Source organism: Dermacentor silvarum, chromosome 1 (assembly GCF_013339745.2).
Source record: "Dermacentor silvarum isolate Dsil-2018 chromosome 1, BIME_Dsil_1.4, whole genome shotgun sequence".
NCBI lineage: Eukaryota > Metazoa > Arthropoda > Arachnida > Ixodida > Ixodidae > Dermacentor > Dermacentor silvarum.
This window is the reverse complement of record NC_051154.1, coordinates 377,947,860-377,974,943: the sequence shown is the minus strand read 5'-3', so window position 1 is coordinate 377,974,943 and position 27,084 is coordinate 377,947,860. Positions and strand designations below refer to the sequence as shown.

Sequence of the window (27,084 nt, the reverse complement as noted above, 5' to 3'; positions counted from 1 at the left end):
ACTACGCGTAAATAAAGCGCTATTAATATCTGTCATATTACTTATGCTATCTTGAAATACTTCACTCGACTTCAACGCAGCTATAGTGATATCACCCATCATCTTCCCAACATTACATCGCATCTGTTCGTTTTCTATATCGTTTTTTTTTCGTAGGTAACGCTCATTTCTTATGCAATCACGGAACGTGAGACTTGCCTAACTGAAGGTTTTGGCTTCCTATATATAGTGATTGCATGTACAATGAGACGTGGCGCAGGGATTAGGAGAAGAACTGCTCGACGTCACCCTGTGTTGGCCTTCAGGTAGGATCGGCAATAGGTAGAGGCAAGGAAGCAAGATGCAGTGTACAAATAGCACTCGCCTGGCGCAACTACGCCGGGACAGATCTGCTATTGTTTAACGGGGCTAACGCGTAACCAGGCATAATGCGGTGAACAGCGCGTAAACAGGACTTAATAGAATGGACTAAACGGGCGCTACTCCCAACTAATGTTGGGTGCCTGATGCTTCTTTCCATGTCCTCTGTTCGGAAGGTCGTCCTGGTTGACGTTCCTACACAAGATGTTCAGTTTTCTTGGAGCGGAAGAAAACTAGTGACATGCGCACCCTGCTCGCAGCCTTCTTCAGCCTGTGGGACAACTCATGTTGTCATCGCTTATCTGCCTCCCTTAATGCAGCGTTTGGCACATTCAAACCAGCTACCAGATGCGCCTTGTAACAATACTGGAAAGAAATAGATAACTCAATAAGTATACCGCGATTTCTATATTCGCCGATTGTCTGAAAATACGCCTTTATCTGTGTTATTCACGTCTCAGCACATGATCTCGTCACATTCGGAGGTTAAACTCGGCAAAAGTGATGTTCGAAACAAATTGCAGAGGCTATATTTCTACATTCTTTACAATCTCAATGTTGTAAAAAGGGCAGAACTGCTTGCTGGGCGTGCTCACGCGATTTCTTGCGCATTCTTTTACAAGGACACTCAAAAGGGATGGAACGCATGAAGAACGGGACATTACGTAACAAACGTATTGTCCCATATTTTTCATCGGTACTGTTCGCCTAAGAGAGAAGCAGCGACGGGCATCATCCTTGATGCCAACCTGTCCTGCATATACATTTAATAGTAATAAAAGAAAGAACAGGACTCTCACAAAACGCCGCGAGTTTGCAAGTGCATGAGCACTGTTTTGTATGTTTTGGCCCTTTTCGCGTCATTAGAGAGACTGCAGAACAGCAAAACGCGAGCATGCGCGCTCGCAGGTTGGTGCCGGTGGCTGCAGGTGTGCATGACGGTGCCTGTTTCTGCTTCCGGAGCTGGCGTCTGGTCCGATCTGGAACGAGAAGGTGGCACGGGCCATCGGCAACTGCCACCGCTCCTGGTGGTCCGTGCTGCTCAACATACACAATTTCTACTCCTACGAGGAATCGGTATGCTATGCTTTTCCCTCACTCCCTGACACTGAGCTTCAGGGTATAGTGGAAAATCACAGATAAGTTTTTTTAAGCGCTGTAAAACGTGGACAAGCGTTGTCTTTTAAATATGCAGTGTTTCACTTAAATTTCAGTTTTTAGTTTCAGTATTAATAGGTGCTGCAGCTGTGCAGAAAACAAAACGAGCAAGATGCATGTGAGCGTTGATGAACCATAAGCAAGGGGAAACGTTGTCCAGCAGTTTTCGGGACACATGACACTCGTTTTAGGTTGTTTCATGTACCCGGGCATGAGCGGCGCCGAAACACGTCACCAAATAGGCATCAGCCGCCACCATGTCGGTTGACCGACAACGCCTGCCTTGAGGTCATACTTTAAGATACAAGCCCAAAAGTCGAAGCCACTTGTAGCTATCGCTACGCCTCAGTAAGCGGTGGTGCGCCTCTTGTCGCTAGAATACTAGTCGCAGTTTGTAAAGAAAGTGAAGAGTGCGGAGGCTCTACATAAATCCCCTCCGAAAGATACAATAGAGAAAAAGGCCTGTTTGTTTTCGCCTATATTTCCCCTGCAGTGCTGTTAAACATTCTAACATGATCACTATTTTCTTTAGCTCTATTTTCACAGTGTTACCATTCGTTTGAATTCATAGCTCTATTACGATCTGGGTACTAAATATGCAAACCGGGAAGGGGAGCGCACCTCAACATAGTACAGCCGTCACTTTTCTTCTTTGGAAGGTTTCGCGCATGCACGCCAAATAGTCGCATTCTGAAAAGGAGCCGTGATTCTCATTCGGAGCCATGAACTCCCACTCTACAGCTTCGTTTCTTTTCTATTACTCTACCGTGCAAGGTTAGTTGGATACTCTGTGGAGCAGCACACTAAGGAGATACAATGACTGCAAGCGTTCGACGCGCACAAACAGAGCTTTTATAATGACTGCTCGTAGCGGCGTTGTTTTCTTTGAAGTACTGCATGTACAAGAGGGCTCCACGGAAACCAATGCAAACTATCGTGTAAGGTACTAAATTTATATATATATATATATATATATATATATATATCGCTTAACTTGGGCGAAACATTAAAATATATGCAAGTGCTACGTAGCTGGACAAAGCCAAGGTAATGTTTGCCGTCGCTTGGAGATACTCAGATAATTTCTTGCACTCCACCTAATTACATGATTAGTCTTATTTCATTAATCAACTTCTCAAGTACTATATTAGATGAACAGTGTCGATGAGACAATTGTAAAGCAACATGAAAAACTCCCGATACAGCTTTCCGGTACTGTATACGTGCTACATAAAAGTTGTTGCGAGCATGAAAGAAACCCGCGAATACATGCAAATTGCTTTGAGCGGCCAGTCGCGCGGCAATTTTGCGTGTACTCGCGGGCTTCTTTCACGCTCGGAAAAACACATGTAGCACGTATAGAGTGCAGAAAGCTGTATCAGGAGTTTTTCATGTTGCTTTACTATTGTCTCATTGACACTTTTCATCTAATAATAGTACTTGAGATGTTGATTAATTAAATAAGACTAATAATGTAATTAGGTGGGGTGCAAGAAATAATCTGAGTACCTCCAAGCCAGGGCAAACATCACCTTGGTTCTTTCCAGCTACGTGGCATTTGCATATTTCTAAATCTTGGTGCATGATAGCTGAAAAAAAATTAAATTATGGGGTTTTACGTGCCAAAACCAGTTCTGATTATGAGGCACGCCGCAGTGGGGGACTCCAGAAATTTGGACCACCTGGGGTTCTTTAACGTGCACCTAAATCTAAGTACACGGGTGTTTTCGCATTTCGCCCCCATCGAAATGCGGCCGCCGTGGCCGGGATTCTATCCCGGGACCTCGTGCTCAGCAGCCCTGGTGCATGATAGTTGAGACACCCTGTATTATAATATATATATATATATATGCGGGGGTTCTTTCTGTGTAATTTAACTGAATTTTATTCTTTCTTTTTACATGACAGAATACAGAAAATGTGTTTAGACACATAAGGAGTGGCTAGTAGGAGGTCTAAATATATGTAACTTGTATTAGTGCAAGTAACAACAAAATGTTTCGCAAATAGGTAATTCGGCAAAAGATGGGAACGCAATTACAGTTAATAGATGATTATCAATATATACTGGACAAATATTTTAGCCGCAGATAAAACAGAAAAAAAACACCTGTGAGCAAAATTAAAAATACGACAGGTATACGAAGAAGTTAGGAGCATTTATTTTAATGCTTCTAATTAAATTACTTTATTCGTAGTGCTTTTATTCCGTGAGAACAATACAAACAGAGACATGAACAAACCAGAAATGCACCTTTTCGAATATGTAGCCATGTTGTTGTGGATATTTAACTTTAGTATTGTGTATGTACCTGCGGTACGAACTGGAATCACAAGCAGTAGCAGAGCATTTGTCAAATTTCAATAATCTACCTTTATTGGAAACATTTGTCTTAGGACTCTGGCCAGCCCATTTTCGTCGGCGTAGTGTTATAAAAGATGCCGAGAAATGTTTGCATGAGAGTGGCCTCGATTTAAATTTTTTGATAGACTTTGCTGTTCTAGTTCATTCGAACCAGTGTTTTCGTCCTCATCATAACCACTAGTTGTTCTCTCTTTCTCTTTTTACTTTCATTCTACTTCTCGAATGCTGAATACTTGGTCAGAACTTGGTCACTACTTGGTGACCTCTCATTTTTGCACCATAAACATCTCCTCTCTCTTTGCTTTCCATTTTATTTTACGTTACTGCGCCACGTCGGAATTTGCTTGAATTGGCGGGCGAATGTTCAAACGGATACGTACTTGAGCAATCGCGGCTTCTTCGTGGAAACTGCGGATACTTCAAGGGCTCTCCACCCCTCCTGACGTCCCATAGGGCATGGTATCAGTACCACATTATTCAAACTCGTCCTCATCGGACTTGCTAGGACTTTCCCTGTCACAATGCAGTTCTCGATACGCCCAGACAGCCTCTAAACCTCTGCTTTACCTCTTCTTCAGGTGTGCGCTCCACCTCAGCGGGCGGCCACGTTGATGTCACTCTTGCTCGGCCCATAAGGCCTGCGTCTTTATTCTGAAAAGTGGGCATGTGTGGCGTTTACCCCCAAGACCATGATGGCCGTATGTCATCCCTCTTAAGGGCAGGTCAAATCATATGGCAAGGCTCATTGTTTCCGAATTGTGATGATCGATTGATGATCTCTCTCTCTCTCGATCTTATAGATTTATTATAAGAGAAAAGCTGGGAGGTCGGCCTGAACTACATCGTTCTAAGCTGCTACTCAACGTTGAGGAAGAGGAAAAGAGAAACAAAAGGAGAAGGAGAAAGCGAAGAAGATGATTGATTCCTTATTGCGCATACCAGCCAAGCAGGACATCATTCATGGCCAACTTCTTTTGCGCCAAAACATAATTTATTCCAGTCACTTTGGTACTGCAATTGTACGCAATGCTCTTTATGGTATATTTTAGGGCAGACCTTTCCAGTGTTGGGAGAAACATGCAACTCCATTATTTGTGCTCTTGAGATTGTAAAGACCCAGCTCAGTACGCATCAACGGCTGCTACGATAGTTGTTGTCAAAGATTACGACATACGATCGCAATAAACAATGTCATGCAGAAACCGCCGAAAAATGGGCAATCTTATGTGATTCAAAGCCAGCCATTCAGATCCGGCTGTCAAGCCTATATTATGAAAATTACAAACTGTTATTATTCGAAATTCGATGGACCTCACCACTGTGCTCTCAATGAAGGACACATCGTCGTTTTTAGGTGGCTTCCAGGTCACGCTTGCATACTTACTCGTCACGCGCCACCCAGTCTTCATGCCAGGATGATACTTAGCCACAATTCACACCTTTTGTTCAGACGCTGCGAGAGAACTCCGTACTCCGGCTCTTAACGTCACGCGAACCAACTGTAATTACCGGCATCACTCGAACTGTCGCCTGTGCATTCCAGATTTCTCTGAAGCTACAGCTATTACAAAGCCTCTCCCACTGAGATGCAACATTTTGTTGCTTGTGGGCGTGAGGAGCACTCGCAAATACTTCTTCGTTCATTATTTGAATGGGATACTCACATTTGTACGACAGTTTCTTCCGTGACAGTCCTTCGAGTATCTTTGTTCTCGCTACTATATACGACCACCGCCTTCTCCTCCGGACACCGTTAGTCCACCTGGACTCTAGAACATTCACGGCAACAAGGGTGCTTAGGTTACGGCTACCTGTATGGCTAGCTCAGGAAGCGGCGCTTGCATCAATGAAAGTTCCTGAAGTGAACTGGCCACAATGGCAGCCGGTATAGACTTCACGTCCAGCTGCATGCGTGCGCGCAGTTTTCTCCTTTATTTCTCTCGATTCATTTAGCAATCCTGTTCTTACTGTACAGGGAGGCGATATGGACCTGTGTCCTCTTTACGTCTAGGCGTTTCTTTTCCATTTTCTCTTTCTTACATGGGCTACAGACTTCAGCGTCTTTCTTTTCTCTCGCAGGTAAAACGTCTTTTTGCAACTTTGTTCTAATGCAAGTCCACTTAAGCCACTGTGCATTTGTGCTTGAGAACTCGCGTGTACGTTGCGTACGCGCGCCTCAGATAGGTAACGAACGTTCGTTACATTGCAAGGGATGTGGTATATCGAGTACTCTCCGGCATGAAACTTATTAGCACCATCCCACCTCCGCGGCCACCTTCGCGCTGCGAAATGAAGGAATATATACTCGGCCGTGATTGGCTACCGACAGAGTTTAAACAACATAATTTGTTGTTTCTAATGAACCCCATTTACGATGTTTACGGGGATAATTTTTGTCGCAATAACATTCTCATTTAACGGGCTATTATTCTGCCTTATTATGCTATGGTGTTCTCTCATTATGGTGTTCTCTAGAGTCTGCTCGAGAAAACAAGCACTCTGCATACATGCTCTTCCTGGACATACAGCAAGCTTTCGATTCGGTTCCCCATAAGGCGATTATTATCGCCCTTATGAATGCGGGAATTTCGGGTCGACTGCTTCATTTCGTGCATAACTTTCTATCTGAGCGCCACATGAAAGTGCGTGTTGGAGGAGCAACAAGTGATTCTCGCCCTGTTAAGTGCGGTGTACCACAAGGCAGCGTCTTGTCGCCGCTTCTCTTCAACAGTGTACTTGCTGGACTTCCAAGCCGATTGCCTCAGGAAGCAGACTTTCCAATATGTATAGCAATCTATGCAGATGACATTGCACTGTGGATCAGCGGTCCTTCGTACCATGGTCCACGTCTTCGTGGAATCTTGCAGAGAGCTCTGAATGCGACTTCAGAGTACTTGGAGGAAGTTGGTCTGCAGATCTCACCAGCTAAGTCAGCCGCGATTGCATATCATCCAAGGCAACGGGCTCGTCGAACCATGAGCCGGCTGTACCTCAGAGAGACACCGGTACAATGGGTACAACACCACCGCTACCTGGGTGTAATTATCGATGATCGCCTCTCTTGGCGCCCTGCCATTACCTCCGTGCGGTGCAAATCGCGGTCGCTGCTCAAGTATGTGGCCGCCTTGACTGCTAGGGGCGCTGGCTGCGACCAGACGACAGCACTTCAGGTATACCAATCGTCTGTCCTCTCTGGCGTGATGTATGCCTTGCCAGTCTTGAACGTGCCGCCAAATATGATGTCTGAGTTGGAACGGGACCATCGTGTTGCCCTCCGAGTCATGCTTGGCTTACCTCGTGAGGCACAATCTGTTCCACTACTCACGGAAGCGCACCAGTTGCCCCTGAGCTTGCAAGCAGACCAGAGAGCGCTACACCATATCGAACGTTTGCACCGAGCATCAGACGGCCAAGCACTGATTAATCGGCTGCTTCAGCGCCCTTTCTCTCGGATGGGGAAAATGGCGGCATTGTTTGTGGACATTACTCACAGTTCACGAGACACTACTTCTTTCACTACTGCGAAGAAGCGCAACAAATGCTCCTTCCCCATTTATCTGACAATTCCTGAAATCCACAAAAAATCTAGTCAGCCTGTTCCGGCACTATTTCAATTGGCCCAGTACTATTTGAAAAATTTGAAGTTATATTGAAATATTCACGGACATCTGTACACAGCGACGCGCAAGGCGCTTCTGCAGCTTTCTTCTGCCCTTCGACTGGCATCAGACGGGTATTCAGGCATGAAACTCATACACGAAGAATTAAACGCCTTGAAGCACCAGATCCCACCTCCGGGCGGCCACCTTCGCGCTCGCGAAATGAAGAAGGAATATATGTACTCTGCCGTGACGGACACCTCCTGGCCGACAGACAGCAGTTATTTAACGAACGCCTATAGGCGTGTTCGTGTACGTTTTTTCCTGAGAACTTGAACATCTCATTCGTTACGATGTTTACGGTGCGATACGATTTTTGTCGCTAATACACACTTTCCCTCATTTAACGTGGCTATATTCTGCCAGTTGTCAGCTTGCTATGGTGTTCTCTCATTATCCCTTTTCCTTTGCAGTGTCAACCCCACTACTGGTACATCAGCGCTGACCTACAGATATTTCCTGTGGTGCTTGTGACATCTATACTTATGGCCAGGTGGGTCCAAGCGTCCATCGTACGGCTACTACAATGTAATAGGGCACGCGTCCTCTTTATGTGTGTCTCCTCGTCTCCGTTCTTTTGCACTTTAATGCTTATACCAATAGGGAGCGAACCGGAAGAGGGTGGAACTGATATTGACATTCCATGTCGGGCCCGAATAATGCAACGATTATATTTCAAGTCATTTTCTGTTCGCGCTTCTTCAGTTGGCCGAGCGGCGCTCCGCCTACCAGTGGCGTAGCCAGAACATTTCTCGGGGGGGGGGGGGGGGGGGGCTCAAGTTGCAGCGCGGCCTCCTCCTTATAGAAGTTGTCGAGGCATCAAATACATGAATAATAACTGCATTGCCATTGCCGATGCCATTGTATATTAGATGCTGCAAACGAATTATTTAACGCTACGCACTGTGAAGATACGTAACATATGTATTTTTTCATAGAAGAATATGTTCGTATGTCCCACAAATTGTGGCAGAAGTAGCTGATATCAATGCTTTCGCGTTTTTTGCCTATTTAATAAGTAAAAAAAATATCACGCGAACTTTAGAACTATAGCAGTTAAAAACCATCAACGCAGTGCATGCAGCTGATATGAAAAACGTAAAGGCAATGAAAAGAACAAGTTGAGGACAAATATTTTGATGAATCTTTGTCATTCAACAACCTTGTTTACATTTTTGTACATATGCAAGGGCCAGGCAAAACCCTCAATGACGCTGTCCTTCGTTGCAATGGCTTGCGCAGGAGCAGCTGTTACCGGCCGTATATTGCAATTGCACCGAAGTTATAGTCGCAACAGTGAGTACATATAAAAAGCAGGAGTTCTGCAAAGTATACATTAGAAATGCGAAGATAGAATGGAATATACAAATGCGAAGATAAACGGCAAGAAAGTGTCGCGTGAAACCAAGTTCACTGCTTGTATACACAAAACATCGCAAAAAGATATTTAAATATACGTATAAATCTGCAATAAATCTACATATCTAAGGAAATGTCACGGTATATAATACGTCAAACAAGACAAATAAACATGTTGCGCAGTCACAGATAGTAAACTTCACGCATACGAGTATAAAGACAGACGATCCAGGCAAGAACAAAACTATGATATCAGAAATCGTGATATGCATTTGGGCCATGCTGCGGCCGCGACAGCACCATGTGGCTAGAATAACAGAAAAAGAATGCAGAAATCAATACGAAAATGCGTATTTTAACTGCCTGCACAGCGGCAACAATTAATCTGCACCCAAAATTAAAGAAGGGTATTGCTTCGTGCCACAAAAGAAGTAAAAGCATGTAGCTAAATAGGAAAGAAAAGGACAAAAGAAAGCCACAGATGATGCGGCAAGTTGATTTACCCAGCAAGGAGTGTGTTTTGGGGAAACGCCGCGTGTGTTGGGCTTTCAAAGAGCAAGGTCGGTCAAAAGTTGTTATTGATGTCCCCGTAATTTTGTATTCGCATGATAATTTTGATAATCATGCTGTTACAATAAACGGTGAAAATTTCTGTGGTTTTAAAAGCTAATGAACAGTCATACGTTTTCATAATTACGAGCTTATATAGGAGCGTGAAGGAACAGATATTTTTACATGCATTGATTTTTGCTGCTTCGCTATCTAAACGATAAGCTTCACTCGGCGGGGAAGTTTAGCAAATAACGTCGGACACGTTGATGGCGACGTCTCTGTGGGCGTATAGAAGCGCCACCATAACCATGCGTTCCTCAGACATTGTAGAGCGCAAGTGGTTTTTTAGTAATTTCCTATTTGAAAATCTCTCTGCGCTGGCAGTGGCACTGGAAGGGTGACTAGAATCTGCAGCAGTTTGTACACATGTACTATCGTGAGCAATATGAGCTCGAACACGGGAGCGCGTGGAAACTAGCCTCAAAACCTAGATAGCGTCATACGTGGATGGCGCTGCCGAAACCGGAGGGAAAAGGAGGGGCGCTCTTCCGCTAACTGTTGGCACTCCTGCTTCGCTAGCGTACAAAAAAATGATAAAAGTGGCGTATCCGAGCGCTCAGCCAACACCGCCTAGATTTAATACAAGCATGACCTGTGCATTATGGCAGTCTACATCACAGCCGATATCTCACCAGGTGCATAGCTTGATGGGTCATTTGATGTAGCTGTGCGCGTTGATGTGAACTGATATCACCACTAGCGGCCAGTGACACGCTACAAGCTACCGTTTTGCAGCAATGATATCGAGGCGGGAGTGTGAACAGCCAGCGGAAGTGCGGCGCCCTTTCCAATTTGTTTCAAATGTGGCCGCTGCATATCGGCCGATGTAGGGTTCGAGGCTATTTTCCACGCGCTCGCGTGTTCGAGCTCATATTGCTCACGATAGTACATATAACCTGCAGTCTCAATGAGAGAGGGCCTCTATTCTTGTTCTAAAACCTAAAAACACTTCTTCGATATCGTTTCCTCAGCGCCACGCTCGACAACATAGACAGCCGTCCCCTTACGGAAGCCAGAATTCTTGGTCCCTGGTCCCAGCCGACGTCGGAACGAACTGCTTTAAAAGCGCTAGTACGCTTTTTAAAAGAAACAGGACTTAGTGAAAAACTATAGAATGTGCGGACTGATACGTTTCGACGTTTCTTTTTCTTTTCTTTTTAATCTTCTCTCGTTTTCAAATTTTTTCTGCCCTTACCCCATCCCCCTGTGCAGAGTAGCCAACCGGACACTTAACCTGGTTAACCTCTCTGCCTTTCACCTCTTATTTTCCTTCCTTCCTTCCTTCGATATCGTTGACATCCTTGTTTAGGTACTTTGCACAAACAGTAAGCTGTTCGATTCCAGCAATATCCGTCGTTTCGTTAGTTTGGTTTGCCACAAATTCCTATAATTTGGTTTTGTACATCTGGTTTAAATACGAGGCATTACTGGGGCAACTTTACAAATGGTTCTTCAGATATGTATCTCCACAATCAGCTCGCATGCGAAGAAGTGCTCTGGAAATACCAGTATTTTCAGCAGGGGCTTTGCTTATATCCATAGGACCAGTGTCTCTATCGCCACGGAGAGCCAGACCTTGCCGCCCGCATAAAACAACTGTCTCAAACTTAATAGGCTGTTAACTTTCTTCTGTTTTCTCTTATTTTACTTTGCCTGCCCTGGTCCAGCTGATCGATCACATTGGGCGCGCTTCCTGAAAATGTTTGGAGAAATTTATCAGACGCCAGCTGGCAGATGACAGTCACGGTGATATTTAATATTTTCGTGTGTGTGGAAGATTGTGAGCGCGTGCTTCCATTTCTGGAACGGCTTGAATACGCGCGTTTGAGTGCGCGCATGTTGGCCCAAGTTTATAAGAACATTAAACCCACAAAGTTCCAGAATTTTGAAGTGTCAGTGCACCTTTCGCGTCAAAAGTGTACGAGAACTTTATACCAATCAAGTTTCGGAATTGAAATCCATGCGCTCCGTAGATTCCGGGGCCGCTGCACGATTCCGCGATGTGCCCGCTCGCTATCGAAAAGCCCTTGAAACTTTGTGCTCGGCTGGCGCTCCTTACGTTATGCGACTCCAGGTGCATGGGCGTTGCCACGAAATCCAGCCCGATTTGGCAATTTTCCCGCCGAAATGTCTTTTCGAGAGTCAAAAAGACATTGTAGACAAAATCCAGAATGCTTCCCGGCGCCGGTGGTTGTTTTGGTCGGCGGTGCACGACAGCACGAAAAAATTTCTGGGGAAGGGGCTGAAGCCCCATCAGCACCCCCCCCCCCCCTCCGGCTACGCCCCTGCCGCCTACATAATAATCGCTTGGCCGTTCGCAAGCGCTGAATAATGAGAAAGGAACTGGACCCGAGAGGAAATCGCTACATAATTCGGATGAATTGATGGGGCTTATAACCTTCAAAAACAGCACTTGGGCTAAGATACACCGTAGGAGACAACTCCTGATAATTTTGACCAATGGTATTTCTTTAACAAGGCACAATGCTTGGTACGCGAGCGTTTCGCATTCCGTCGACATCGAAATGCAGCCTCCGGGGCCGAGAATCGAACCCGTGACCTCGTGTTCGGCAGGAGTACGCCGAAGACACTGAGCCACCGTGACTGACATCCCGATAAAAAATGGTCCTGACTTGTAGCAAATTTGACAGCAAATGTTATTGAACCTATACTCAATAGGTTCAACCTATACTCAAGCTATACTAAAGCTATACTCACACTTGACTCAATAGCGTGGGTCCAAATATATAATTTTGAGTATTCGAGCACTGCGCTGTACTGCTACTGCATTTACAGATGCTGTGTACTTCTTGAGTGCTTGTCAAATGTGACCTCTGCTATCCTGCGTGGCAATTCAGCAAGTGCATAGCCTGTTCTATGATTGGACTGCTGGAGAACGTTAAGAACCTTTTACTTATGTACTTAATTTTTGCCTCAAAGGCCCTTGGTTAAATGCCTTTGAGGAATAGCGAGTTTGATGCGTTTGATATGTCTGCTAACGCATGTGTCGTTGACGTAATATTAAAGGAAACTGCATTTCAGCCGGCTTCATTTTCACTTTAATGTCTATGCGCTGAAATCATCAGTTTTTAACAGCGGAGCTGTCAAAACCGAGCGTTAGTCCGTAGCATGCGAACAGAAAATGTGGGCTGATCCTGGCAGTAGTGCAAAAAGGGTGCAAGTGCACTGGCACATACCCCGGTGAACTAGTGAAACTGAGCCTGGCAAAGTCTAGCTAAGCGTGGTTGTGACTACTTAAGCTTACTCAGTCATCGATAGCCAATCATTAGCTAATCGATAATCGATCAATAATCAATAAATTCCGGAAAATGCTGGGGATGACTTGGTAGTGCTTAGCCTAGCCCAAATACATGGCCAATACCTTGCGATAGCCAATTGATAGCCAATCAATAGCTAATCAATAATTGACAAATAATCAATAAATTCCGGAAAATGCTGGGGATGACTTGATAGTGCTTAGCCTAGCCCAAATATGTGGCCTTATCACTTACTTATTTACTTATTTTTTGCCTCAAAGGCCCTTTGTTAAGGGGTATTACATGAGGAAAAGCGATAGCCAATCGATAGCCAATAAATTGCTAATCGATAATCGATCAATAATTAATAAATTCTGGAAAATGCTGGGGATGACCTGGTAGGCTTAGCCTAGCCCAAAAGCCAGGACTAGCTAGGTGCCCATCAGCTCTGCTGTCTCTTTAGCTTTGCGCCTCCAGTGCAATGCGAATTTTTTTTAATATTCTGGCTAAAAACACGCTGTATTTGCGCGGCCCATTGAATTATCAACGGTGTTTCATGAAATGCATTCGAAATTAAAAATATGAAAGGTGCCATAATTAAGCGATTTCTCGTCCATTGTTATTATCCCAGTGGCACTCATCTTAAATTGACTCGAGATAATAATTAGACAACAATTATGCAAATTATAATAATCACCCTTTTAACCAAGAAAGCTGTACGATTGATCATAATGAAAGATTTATTGGAAGATAGTGGAACAATTGCACTATCTACCATGCAGGTGATATATCGCGTTAATGAAGTAGCTTGCTGCCATCTGTATTGTAAACAAACCCCTGGACCCATCGTGCGACCTGTTTTGGGTTCTGGTGCTGCACTCGACCCTTTCACCATTTCGCCAGCCGCATATGTGTGCACTGCGCGTGTGAAAAGCACATGATAATCGATGAGAAGTTCGGGTTTTGCAATGTGACCGCGCCCAGGAGGTAACATATGCCATACTTGGGGTCCTCGCAGGAACGTCAAGCTGGGCGTCATCATCTCTGCCAGCATCCTGGTCGTAAGCGTCGTGGTGGTTGGTGCTCTCACGTATATCAACAGCTACCCGCCAGCCATTCTGCTACTCGGCAAGGACGTGCTGTGAGTAAACAGGTGCTGCCTAGCACACCACTGACACATTCACTTGTTGCGCGTCCCTAAGCTTCGCTCGATTGAACCTCATGTTCCTCTACGAAATGTTTGGTCATCGGAGTGGTCCAGTAAAGTGCTAAAAAGTAAAAATACGAGCTGCTCTAACGGAGCCTTTTCGTAAACAGCTTAACGAAACAAACGTAAAGTGAAGGTAACTGGTGCTTTTATTTTCAGCCTCAGTCGCAACCGCGTTCGGACGCGTGCCACTGGCGAGAAAGCATTTTTTTTTTTTGGGGGGGGGGATGGGGGAAGAGGGCTTATGTGTTTACTGACACCACAGTCACATTACCATTAGGTATATTCATCTGTTTATTTGCCCTGGTTTTGCTCACGAAAACCCTGCTATAGCACAGCGAGGAAGTTATGACAAATGGACGTAAATGCGTATGTTATTAGAAGGGAGTACCCTCTCGACGTTACCGACTGAAATTTGTTGAAATTTGGCCGATCTATTGAAAAATCGTTTTTTGAACATGCTTTCTATTGCGGGAACCCGTACTCCAGTCAATTGCGGTGAAATTCGACAGATTGGCGAAGGGGCGATGTCCAGGATCCCTGGGTGCGATTAGAATGCCAGCTTTGCTTTGCGCAGTGTTGTACGAGCTATCGTTGTCACGCTATCCTATTTTCGGCGAAACTGTGCTTTTTTTACTTGTAAACAATATTGGTAGTGATAAGTTACACGAAGGATTAACTAGATCCTTAATGCCTACCAGATAGAAATGTTCAAGATACCCTTCAGGACCCGTTTTGCTGGAACGCTTATACACGGGATAAACTTACACTGGTGTCAACGTGTGAAGAAACGTTGTCAACAAAATGTGAACGCGGTCGAAATCGCTATCCAGGGGCATGGTGACATAAAGCTATTCTATTATATTTCTATTCCATTTCTGCAATCAGCCCTCCGCAGTTGGTGAAACATTTTTCGGGCAACCCACACTTCACCTGCCTGTCACGCAACGTCGCAAAATGACATTATATGATAAATATCTCGAATTTGGTGCGATTTCCTGGATATTTCTAAAAAAATTGAGCGTTCATTAAAATTTGACGGCCTTCAAATTCGCCATTTAAACAACTGCCCCTAAGGCACTAATAAAAAAGTTATATATTGAAGTCCTGTTAATTAGTTCTCTGAAGCTGACGTTATTAGCAGCAAAGTATGTCCGCCTCGCCTAGGAACTCGGCGGCGAACGCCACGTTCACTGCATTTGTGGTCTTTTTTTATAATAGATCGGTATTGTCTAAAAAACACACACTGTGTATGGCCAAAGCTGTCCAATTCTTTATATAGCCAGATCTGATTTTTTTTTCTATTCAAGCCAATCTCTGCCACTTCTGTAAGGGTTGTCTCGTTTTCACTTGAATCCTAATGTCATCATGCACCTGCCTCTCCATTCTTTTATACAGGTTCCATCTTTAATTATCGTTAGCGCCTACATATTTCTACGTTTCAATTTCAGTGCGCACCATGTGGCATTGCCCGCTGGAAGTGTGTTGCAACACAAAAGTAAAATGAAATACTTGAAACTACGTTGCTTCCAGTCTTTCGGTCTGATCGGCGTTGTAACTGTACCGTATGTTTCATGCCATAATGCTACTGAAACGTGGTGCAAGAATAATTATGGTGCGCTCAGCTTCACCTCTTATAAGTATTTCTGTTTGAATCATCCAACACACAATGGGGGCGGTGTTACATTGCTGTTAAAGGAAAGCATGCAGTGTGAATTACTTTTGTGTCACATGTGATGATTTTGAAATATTTACTGCTCGCGCAAGTTTCTGTGTCACAGGCTGCCATATGCCAACCCAAACATCTTTTATTTTTATTTTTTTCTACAAAAAGTGCTCACGTTTTGCTCCTGACAACGCCTATCTTTGGTATTTGCCAGAGACTTTAAAATATATATGTTAGGTCACTCCTCGCCACAACGAGCTATGGATACAGTAATTGTATCAGATTTTTTTGCTAACACTATTGTTTCATCAACCACAATTACAGAAAAGAGTTCAACATTGCTTTACTTGTTTATTACCAACATCAACATAAATAATATTTCTGTTAGAGCTCTGTCGCAAGATATCAGATATCAGCGATCACCTTTCTATATTTATCCTCATAAAAAAGTACAGTTTGCAAGAATGCAAGAAAAAGATGGCTTGCATTCAAGCTATATCTGGGTCTAGTCTGCAAGCTTTTAGAAATGAATTGTTGGCTTGTAATCTAAACAAAATTCGGAAGAACATCCCTATATTAAATTTCTAGACATAATCTGAGAGATTTACAAACGCCAGTTTCCGGATAAACAAATCTACTTGAGTAAACAGATCTGAAAACGCTGGATGACCCCTGATCTGCTAAGTAAAATTAGATATAACAGTGAACTCTCACAAAATTTTCATGAGTAGAAATTCTGCCGTTGTTAAAGAATATAAGACATACAGAAAGCTACTTACTAAGGAAATTAGAAACGGCGGATTGCACTTATTCACACAGAAAATATAAGCCAGCGCCGTTAAGATATCTTATGGAAAAAAATTAATTTATTTCTAAACCGGCATAGATCAGGGCAAAGTGTGGAAAGCATTACAATCAATGGGAGAACAATATCAGGAGTTGAACTTGAAAATACATTTAACGACTACTTGGTGAATCTTAGTGAGATTGTGATGGCTCGTGTGTTTATTTAATTTCTTCCCCCGATCCGAATATTTGTTCTATGTTTTTTGAGTCTGTAATTGAACAAGATGTCTATTCCGTTTTTGTGCAGCTTTAAGAACCCGTTCATGTCGTGATGTTGAAGTTATGCAGATTAGACTCGTGAAATAATTGCTGGATATTCTTCTCCCTTATGTTACTCGTATATTTAGCCTTTGTTTGTAGAGTCCAGGTTTTCCAGAAAAACATGCAGGTCGCGAAAGTCAGTATTTTGTTTAAAAAATGCGATCAAAAGGAAGTAAAACATGATAAACCTTTGTCAAAACTGCCAGTGTTTTCAAAAGGGCTAGAAAACGTTATACACCATCACCTGTGCTAATTCTGCAAAAAACATAATGTGATTTCGCCTACTCAGTTTGGATTCAGGAAACAGAGATCTCTGGAAATGCCATTAATGGAGCAAAAGGATTTGATTCTATCCCAGTTTGAAAACAAACATCTCATGCTCGATATGTAAGTAGACTTCAGTAAAGTCTTCGATAATATTAAGCATTTTGCATTGTTCGAGAAATTACAATGCTATGAAATTAGTGGCCATCCTCTAGACTTAATGAAATATAAGCTAAAATATCGCAAATGGTTAGTCGAAATTGACAGGGATTGCTCGGAGCTGAAGTCTATTTCTAAGGACGTACCGCAGGGAAGCAACCTCGGACCTCTTCTTTTTATAACCTACATAAATGACCTAATTCGTATTAATCCCGATGCTACTAGTTTCGGCGGGAGGCAGTACAACACTTCAAGAAAGAATGAACCAGCTTCTTGTGAAGCTAACAAACTGGTCACATTTTAACAACTTAGGCCAAAATACAATTAAAGCAAATGCTTCAGGCCAAAAAATGAGCCAATAAATGCCAATTTTCGTCGTGTCTATGGCACTACAGAAAGAGAAATGATAAATCATATTAAAGTTCTGAGTTACGTTTTCAAACAATATCATTTAGAACGAACAAATTGACAGTGTGTTGAATCAGTTATCGCGCGTTGCCGGTATGATGTACAGCTGCAGAACAGTGTTGCTATTTGAACTAAAGCTCCTGCTTTATAAATGACTTTTTTATTCACACCTTTCTTATGCATTTTTGGGGCCGGGGCTCCACAAATTTCACGATCTTGCAAAAACTACATCTGATGCACAAAAGGTATATCAAGATACTTTTTTTAAATTGCCATAGGATGCTGACACCGGAGAGTCATTTCAACAGGCTGGAATTTCACCGGTCTTTAACTTGTACGATTTTAAGTTAACTGTAGCATTATGGAGCGAAATGAAAGAATATCGCCATGGTGCATGATCTTTCTCGTCTATAGCAAAACATTACATCACTAAACAGACGGCACAAGAAAATGTGAAAAGTAGTAACCCCCAAAAACAAATTATTTAAAACATAAAGCCCTAAATATTGCCGACACTACTTAACCAATATGCGAATATAGGCATAGATTTTGAAATTGAGAGGATTGCACATGTTAAGTTTCTAAATACATTGAATCTGTATTCACACTTATATTTCTGTTTTTGTCTTTTGCTTGTGAAATTAAATATATTCTGTATTTAAAGAAATACATTAAATCTGTATTCACACTTATGTTTCTGTTTTTGTCCTTTGTCTGTTTGTGAAATTAAGATATACTCTGTATTTTTTAACCGATTTGCTGTAGGATGCGCGAATTGCTGAAGTTCTTCCTGATCATTTCTACTATTGTACCCTTGCGCTATTTGTCGTTGCTGACTACGTTGTACAAAGGCGGCTGTGGACCCTTGTCAACCTGCCTCTAGGAACAACGGCTTTTACCTACAGCTTCCTTCATCGTGATGAAAAAAAGAAACATTTTTATACCTCTCAGTGGCGTACTTACTGAAGTGTCCATCCCGCTGTATACACAGGAAGGGGGCAACCTCTACACCGCGATTCAATTGTCCTCATAACATTTTCCATAACCACTTCTTCTTGATGCTACTCCTCTTTTCGGTATGGCGGCACCTGTGAACGGCACTGCAGCTACTCCAAGGAACTGCTATCGGAGATCTACTTCCGGCCCTACGTGCACATTGGTCCATATCTGATAGGCTCACTGGTGGCCTGCCTGTACCTCAAGCGCCAGCACATTCGCCTCCCACCCGTAAGTGCCACATCATGCCTTTCATACGAAAAAACGATCGACAATGAACCTAGAGAAAGCACGGGGAAGGTAACTGTTACGTTTAATTGCAATGTAGTAAAGATAGGTTAGAGGAAAATGAAAGGCGATGAAAACACGACTTGCCGCAGGTGGGAAACGAAAGTGCACTTTCATTTATATTTACCTTGTTATTTCTACATTTCAATGAAACCTACCAATTACTTTCTCCTACGCTTTCTCTGACTGCTGTGATTTCGTATGAGTATGCGCAACAAAAATCGAGCCCCTCAGTTCCCTCTATTCTTCGCGCACGTCACACCTTTACGACGTTACCGAGGGCTTTTAACAATTTTGCTTCCAGATCCGGAGACCGTTAAAATAAAACAACTGCTGCCATAGGGCGAAATTGTTTTATGACCTCTCAACGCAAAATCGCTTCGAATAATTTTTGGAATAAAGGCAAGAACTCGGATTTTAAGGCTGTAGCTACATATGCATCGATTCCGTATCCAATGTATGTCATTCAGCGCCCGCAAGATGGCATTTTTTGCTTGTAACGCTGAGAGATGAATTGAGGTCTTGGTTAGCGAAGTGGGCTTTTGATCGAGTAGTATTGTTTCTGCTGCAATCAAGCGGGAAACCGTGGAAGAGTAGAACGAGCTGAGAAAACACTGTTTTATGGGACTTCATTGCACGTATGCATAGGCTAAATAACTGCATAGTGTGTAGCTCAGAATATACTCTATTTGTCACTTGATGTCCCGTTTCGAACTTCATATTGATTATACACAAAGAAATCCATTCACGCTGGCGACTCCTAGCAGCCAGTGCCAGAGCGATCGGCAGGCAGCCATCTTCTATTCCTTTCAGAATAGAGCAAGCTCCGGCTACTCCAAAACGATTTTCGTTTTGTTCGGGCTAACAATACACGTTTAGTGCGTAAACGTCCCTTTAACGTGGTGCGTTTTCGCAGTTTTGTTACGTTGCGTAACAGACTGGCGAAGTGGACGTGGCCCGAAAAATTTTGACCAATAGCGGAGGCTGATGACGCCAAAGGCGTAGATTCGGATATAATTTTTTGTTCGGAATTATCATGCATAATTAGCGAGCACATGCCATTTTTGACGTCTAAACTTGGCACGGTTTCATGCCGTCTTGTGACAGACAGGCGAAATGGGTGTGACCCGAGAATTTTGACCAATCGCGGAGGGCTAATGCCGGAAAGGGTATAGAAATTTATTGTTATAGCTTTAAGTTCGAGCTCCCCAGCCAATGAAAAAAAATGTATTTAAATTTTGTTTCTCACTGTTTCTACAGCGGAGGTGTCATGGTCACGCACCAGCACGAACACCATGATTGGCATTTGTGGGGACGAACACAGATCACAGCAGGAGCAAATCCAAAACAACACAGGGACCTTTCCTCTCGCCAACTTCTGGAAAAGCACTAAGATGCGCGCGTTGCGAGGTAGAGACGTGCATCACGGAAAGGTGGAAGGTCGTGTGGCCAAGTTAGCCCTTTATGAGACATGAATCCCACTTGCACCTCACAAAGAGCTTTCTCTCTTATCCCTGTCTGTAGCTAGACGACAGAGCAGCACATGTGTACAAAACGAACGTGGAGCTGGGAACAGCAAGAATAAGTAAGGAGTGAGAATGTGCCCCTTACCAAGGACGTTTACCGCTGGATTTCTTTTAATGAGTATTGGTTGGTGTTGTAGATGACGCATAGGTTTTGTGACTATTCTGTGGCGTCATGGCGAACTTCCATGCTGTCAATGGTCATGAATATCCCTGCTCCAACTGCCTCTCCTGTCTTGCACAGTTCCTGGAGCTTCTGGGCTGGCTAGTGTGCGTGGCGACCGGTGCCTACGTCAACCTGGTGACGGTGACCTGGGAGGACGGCCGCTATCCGAGTCCGCTCTGGTCGAGCGCTTACGCCGCTCTTCACCGGGTGCTGTGGGCAGCCTGCCTCGGCTGGGTGGTCTACGCGTGCGCCATTGGCCGAGGAGGTGAGCGCCCCTGCACAATACTCCCATCATCTCAACGTATTTTGTGCTCAGCGCTTATTGGTAACTTAGACTCTGATTGAGTTCAAGGAGTTTCAATCGAGATAAATTTAATCTATCTCTGCCTTTTGTATCGTAGGAATAGAGCAGGAGGAAGATGGACGCGAAGTGCTGCCTGTCCTTATCTAATTGATTAATGTGACGAAGCAGCAAAAAGAAACTGTAATACAGAAATGTGTGTCGAACGTGCTAAAATAAATTGCTACTTGCGCGTGGGCGTAATATAAATGCTCCGCGATTGTCAATACTCGCTCAATATTGAAAGACTGGCTGACACCCCATTAGAAGAAATTTCTAAAAAGAAATATTTTTTGGCACTGGCAGAATTATTGTAGTCGGGCGATGCAAAGCGGCTAATGTTGGTATGTAATGGCAATGATTAAGGCAGCATCTATCGCAAATTGGCTTTAGGGTGTTCCAAAATTTTGTGCGTGCGTATAGTGTGAATGCTGAGGACACACCAAAACAAACCATCTTAACAAAACAATTTCGCTTGAGAGCATTCCAGTGATTAATTTTGTGCATAAACTATGGGCTGTTTATTGTAATATTATCCAAGATATATAATGCGTAAACAGGACATACTGGATGCAATGAAGATGAGAGCATTAAGATTCTGACTTCATCAATCTTCCGCACCCCCTTTCCCCATTCCCCGGTACAGGGTAGCCAGCCGGAGATACCCTCTGATTAACCTCCGTGTCTTTCCTTTGCTTGTATATATACAGGGTGTTTCAGCGAACACTTTCAAAATTTATTTAAGGTTGCCTGTGGCAGATAGCACAATTCTAGTTAATGAACTGGTCTACTCGAAGCGGCGTACATAACTTGCACAAAAATTTGAAATGCATAATCGACTAATTAACAAAAAATCACTAATTAAGTTTTTAAGTAATTACCTGATGGCCCATATTGCAATTTACAAATTGTAGCCGTGGCGTTTGCAAGGCGGATCCACTTGGCAATAATTTTCAGGATGACACCAGTTTCGAGATATTATTTCCCGAACTTTGCGGAGAAATACATTGGCGTTCCAGTTAACTTTGTGCTTCAATGCATTATGCGACATTTTGTCAAGAACCTAACTGGAACGCCATTGCATTTCTCTGCAAAGTTCGGGAATTAATATCTCGAAACTGGTGTCATCCCGAGAATTCGTTCCAAGTGGATCCGCCTTGCAAACTCCACGACTACAATTTGTAAATTGCAATACGGGCCATCAGGTAATTCCTTAAAAACTTAATTAGTAAATTTTGTTTTATTCACTAATACATTTCAATTTCTTGTGCAAGTAATGTCCGCCTCTTCGAGTAGACCAGCTCATTAACTAGAATTGTGCTATCTGCCACAGGCAACCTAAGAAGTTTTGAAACTGTTCGCTGAAACACCCTATATATATATATATATATATATATATATATTAATACCTGCATATTGGGTTTTCGTTTGCGTAACTATATATATATATATATATATATATATATATATATATATATATATATATATATATATATACAAGCAAAGGAAAAACAGTCACTGATAGCCTGCTCAATCGACCTCTGTGCACGGAGCAGCCTTTGCTAATTCGTTCAACTTGCATTTGAAGGCACTAAAAGTGCGGCGCATAAGCCGGCAGTCACGTGGTATTTTTTAAAATTTCGCGCACTTTAAAGAAACGCTGGAAAAAAATTAATCCAGGCAGTTGTCTTAGCAGAGATGAAATAATCCGATGTTTCTGAACAAGGCGCTACAACTTTTGTATTGAGGATTTTTCGCTAGGACGTTAATAATTAAAAACCTAATTAAGTAATCTTTGTTATTTACCCAGCTTGGCGGATTGAAAAAAATGTCATGGCGTCCTCCATACGGCTCAGAACAATACTGCGCCAATACGACGCGTGTAGGGCCTAGTTTGTATCTTTAATACTTGGCTAAAGTTAGCTGAAACACCCTGTATATTGTGAATGCTGTTCTTGTGTTTCAACTCCTATACACATGCGACCTCCATCGTCCTTACATATATACCAGTAGGACAAAGCAGCCACAGTTTTTGCCATGCAAGTCTGACACAGTTCTTACATATCTTTAAGGTGATATGCTTCCCAAGAAGAGGAATCTAAGAATGGTTATCATACAACAAGATTTCAGTGAACATCGCATAAGAATTGCACAAGAAACCCAAATTACAGCTACGTATAGTCATCAGAAGTATGAAAGAGAACATCGAATTTTTTAAACGTCGATAACTCGTAATACGGTGGGTTGAAATCTAGGAACTTGATATATAATGATTAGTTTTCTTGTTGAACAGTTTAGTCTGAATGAACATTTTTATCAACAGCATGTGTCAAACCCCTATGGGTGTTTGACAATATTTTGGTGTTTTCTTCATAGTGCTGACGATTGTACATTCATTGGTGCTTTGTTTCCGCTATATTCATGTATTCAATAAGTCACCTATTTTTTATGTATTGTGCACATCCTGAAACGTTTGCAAGAAAAGCAGTAATTGAAGTACATTTGCTTACATGTTAAAAATGAGCGACTTCAACTCAGGTTCACTCTGCTGGAAATTCTTTATTGGAGAAACCACCCAAGACTTCAAGTGAAACTGTGTAATTTGTTTAACTTATAATGGCTCGCAGTGCTATTAGGCAAATAATAGTACAACTTTATAGAAGTTCTGTTTTATCGTGTAAATGCACCGAAATTCACAACAGTTTCCGACTGAATCTCAGTGGTTTTCATTTTAGATCACGTTTACTAAACCCACATTTCTATCAATATTTATCAAAGAAGCCTGTATAATTCGATGCTGAAAGTGCCCTTCTTGAAGCCGCAATGTAGTTCTACGAGCCAGAATGTTTGTGTCTTTCAAGTAAATTTTTAGAATTACACGATATAATAAAGGTTTTGCAGAAATAAGCATCTTGGTTTGCCTAATAACGGAGTTTTTGTCACAAATTTTTGTCGCTAATTCAGTGCTATAGCGTAGCCGTTTCGAGACCGACCTTGATGAAGCCAGCTGAAACTAATCTTTGCTTGTAACATTTGAAAACCTTATCGCATATACAGAGATGGCAAACAGTTTAGACCTACGGTAATGGATTATTATTTTTTTTCTGAGAGAGATTATCTAGGCGAAATTTTTGCTTTCTGACTGCTGTGATTTGTGACATAAAAGCACTCTTTGTATGACATGAAGTTTGTAGGGTTAGTATCCTTAAAAGGCATCACACTCGTTATTATCCTTTATCCTGCTACTTTTTTTAATATCCTCCCTTCATAAGGACCTTACAGCTTGAGCTCAAATGAAATCTTTCGGTGTTCTTGCGCGGAGGCCTTATGCCACCCTGAAAGTGTTCAATTTCACTACTGCTTAGTTTCATCAAACTCATGCTCGCACAATTCTAATTGTTGTTTATTTATGCAGGGATCATCAACACCATCCTATCTTGGAAACCTCTAGTTCCAGTTAGCCGCATCTCATTCACTATTTATGTTGTACACATATACGTTATTTACCTCAAGTTATGGACCATTCGGGAACGATTAAGCCCCGACCATTTTCATGTGGTAAGTACTTCAATTATCCGCAACTCACATTGCTTTAAACTATGCGCCACAGCTACAGGCAGCGCAAAACAGACAGAAAGATAAAAGAGAAGAGATGGCGCAAGTCCTAAATGACAACAGAATGTAATGTGAAAAAGGGATTAAGAATGCAAAAACATAACCGATAAAGGCACATGGGACGTCAAAACATGCAAAGCAACATGGTACCACACCGAGAGTGTCCGCCTATGCCTATAAATATTAAGAAATAGAATTATACGTGGAGATTGCTTTAAAATAAAGCATATTGGTTCTGAATCCTCCTGAATAGCATAAAGCATGCCCGATTATCTGAAATATCAGAATGAGATGTCCTGCAGCATTTTCATGCGTGGGAAGCTGTGGTTGCCTAAGCGCTGTGGTAAGTTTCCTGAAATAACTTTTACCACATCCAGGGGACCAACTAAAGTGAGCTGAAAGCTGATTTGAGAACATTGTTCGAGAATTCAGTGACTGATCTAAATGGCATCAAGCAGAATGTTACAAAATAGCCGTGAATTATGTGCGGTTTATTGTAGATATACAAAAAATTAAGCATTTGAAAATCTTTTTGAGCTCGCCGAAAAAGAAAAAAAAAACTGGTACCAGTATTGGGTTGCATACTGTGAAAAGTTATTCTTAAATTAAATTCAATGTTTTTCATTTAGCCTCGAGAAGAAAACATCAAGCCGTGACATTCCGATGTATTATAAGCTCATGTGTACATATGCTAGTCTTTCCGAGTATACAATCATCAAACGCCTATGGCACAGGTATTCAGCCTGCGCCTTGCAGTCCAGCATATGGAGAGAGCAATGTTTTCAGTTTTCAAGGTGCACATACAACGGTATGTTTGTGTACACCATTGCCATATTAAATCCTCGTCCGCAGTTTGGTAACGTTTACACTAAGTATCTTTGAAAGAAATCCGGGGTTGTAAATTTATTCGACTTCTTCTAAACACTTATTTGGCTATAGAGCAACAATCAAAATGCGTAAAGCAGTCACGGATAATGTTGTTTCAAGGTGTACTGGGCACCTTGGAAGGAATAAGTTTTCAAGTTAAAATGCGAGGACTTCAACATATTGCTATGCGCGGTTGAAGGTGTGGCTCACGGAAATGTTCACTCGTCCCAGAAATTCTGGTTGGTCGTCCAGGACGCTGGTGCCATTAGCGCTCTTGGAATGAAAGAATGTGATGTTTCACCTTTTTTTTTCTTTGCCTGGCGCATGAAACGTGCAGTTCATGTCGGCCATCTCCAACTTCGTGGTGGCCGTAATACTGGGTTTCGTGGCGTCTGTCGTGGTCGAAAAGCCCATCGTCTGGTTCTGGGACAACGTGACCGGCTCGCACAAGCCGCCCCGTGTCAGTCAGCACGTCGTCACCAAGCAGCCGCCGCAAGAAACTGCAAGCCCAGCCACGAACGGTGTCAAGAAGGAGCCCGTGTAGAAGCAATTCTGTGAACTACTCAATAGTGCTTGAACAGTGTGCAGCTGTGGTGCTACTGTGGATGTTTCGGGTTTTGCTTATTTTTTTTTGTTCTCGATGGACGTCACGACGCCTGTATGTGCAAGGACGCCAAGTACTCGACTTGCCAATCGCATTGCGCTTAGCGTAAAAGCAAGAAAAATAAATGACGCGGATGCTCCAGACTACGGCAAAAAATGCGCACATTTGGCAAATATGCGCATTTTGCGCGGGTTGCTTCCTTTCCTTTCGAATTTCAGCAACATTAAGCCCACTGAACACCTCAAAGCTTTACACAGCTCGAACTATAGGAAACACGGGTTGCAGTATGAGAAGACGGTCACGCCATATAATTCTGTCTTGCAGTATTGACGAGCAGAAGTATTCCTTTTAGTTGCTGATGAGTATCTCTCACGCGAAGTTCGCTTGACGCCGTTCTTTACGAATTGCTGTCACACTTCGAGGGGCCCGTGTTACCGAAACACTTACAGTGTAGTCGGCGTTGTCTATACTGCTACATCGGGCTTTATCGCGCCGCACATTATTCCCATGTCGTACGACGCGACGATATGCATCGCAAGCCTTCACGTCACTGAGAAGTATCCCACCAGCATAGAAGCTGCGAACGAAGCCAACGATTTTCGACCATAGTCGTGTAAACTTCACAATTGCAGATAACTTTTTGTAAAGAGCCTCGTGTAAAACTTTTTTTTTTCTTAAGTTGCGATCAACAGATGACAGGCTTACATATATTGACATGTTTGCCACCAGTGCTCCATTGCGCAACCTATTGTGGAATAATATCCTGTTAAATTTGCGCGCGCAACCCCGTACGATATAGCACGAAATATGGCCACATCATCTGTAATTGCATTTTATTTACGATACCACCTACTCTTACGAACTGGGATGCTTCTATTTGTTTCTAAATTTATTCAAAACTTTCACTTAGTATTGGTAATATTGGTTCTCGTGAACAGCAAATTGCTTGCAGGCACAGTACTGCACTGAAAGCATGCTACTCTTTTTTGCAGGGCGCAAGTACTTGCCTTACGTTCGTTCGTTTCCACATTATGCGAGACGCTTTATATAACTTCACATGAAAAGACGATAGGATGGGATAGGAATAAGCAGTGTGCTGAGAGA

At 42.8% G+C, this 27,084-nt stretch overlaps 2 protein-coding genes across 2 annotated transcripts in view; both read left to right on the top strand.

Annotated features, from left to right (window-relative positions):
• The window catches only part of LOC119437481 (nose resistant to fluoxetine protein 6-like), a 54,216-nt gene extending 40,305 nt beyond the window's left edge, over positions 1 to 13,911 (top strand). Inside the window, exons 9-11 of the mRNA XM_037704492.2 lie at positions 1,270 to 1,437; positions 7,956 to 8,035; positions 13,789 to 13,911. Coding sequence (XP_037560420.1) covers positions 1,270 to 1,437; positions 7,956 to 8,016 — 229 coding nt within the window. The 3' untranslated portion in view covers positions 8,017 to 8,035; positions 13,789 to 13,911. The remainder of the gene's footprint in view (positions 1 to 1,269; positions 1,438 to 7,955; positions 8,036 to 13,788) is intronic.
• LOC119445815 (nose resistant to fluoxetine protein 6-like) lies at positions 8,028 to 25,920 on the top strand. Its single transcript, XM_037710111.1, has 6 exons — positions 8,028 to 8,035; positions 13,789 to 13,911; positions 18,688 to 18,808; positions 20,633 to 20,819; positions 24,310 to 24,452; positions 25,714 to 25,920. Exons 1-6 carry the CDS (start codon positions 8,028 to 8,030, stop codon positions 25,918 to 25,920), a joined length of 789 nt encoding a protein of 262 aa, XP_037566039.1.
• Positions 25,921 to 27,084: the final 1,164 nt, after the last annotated feature.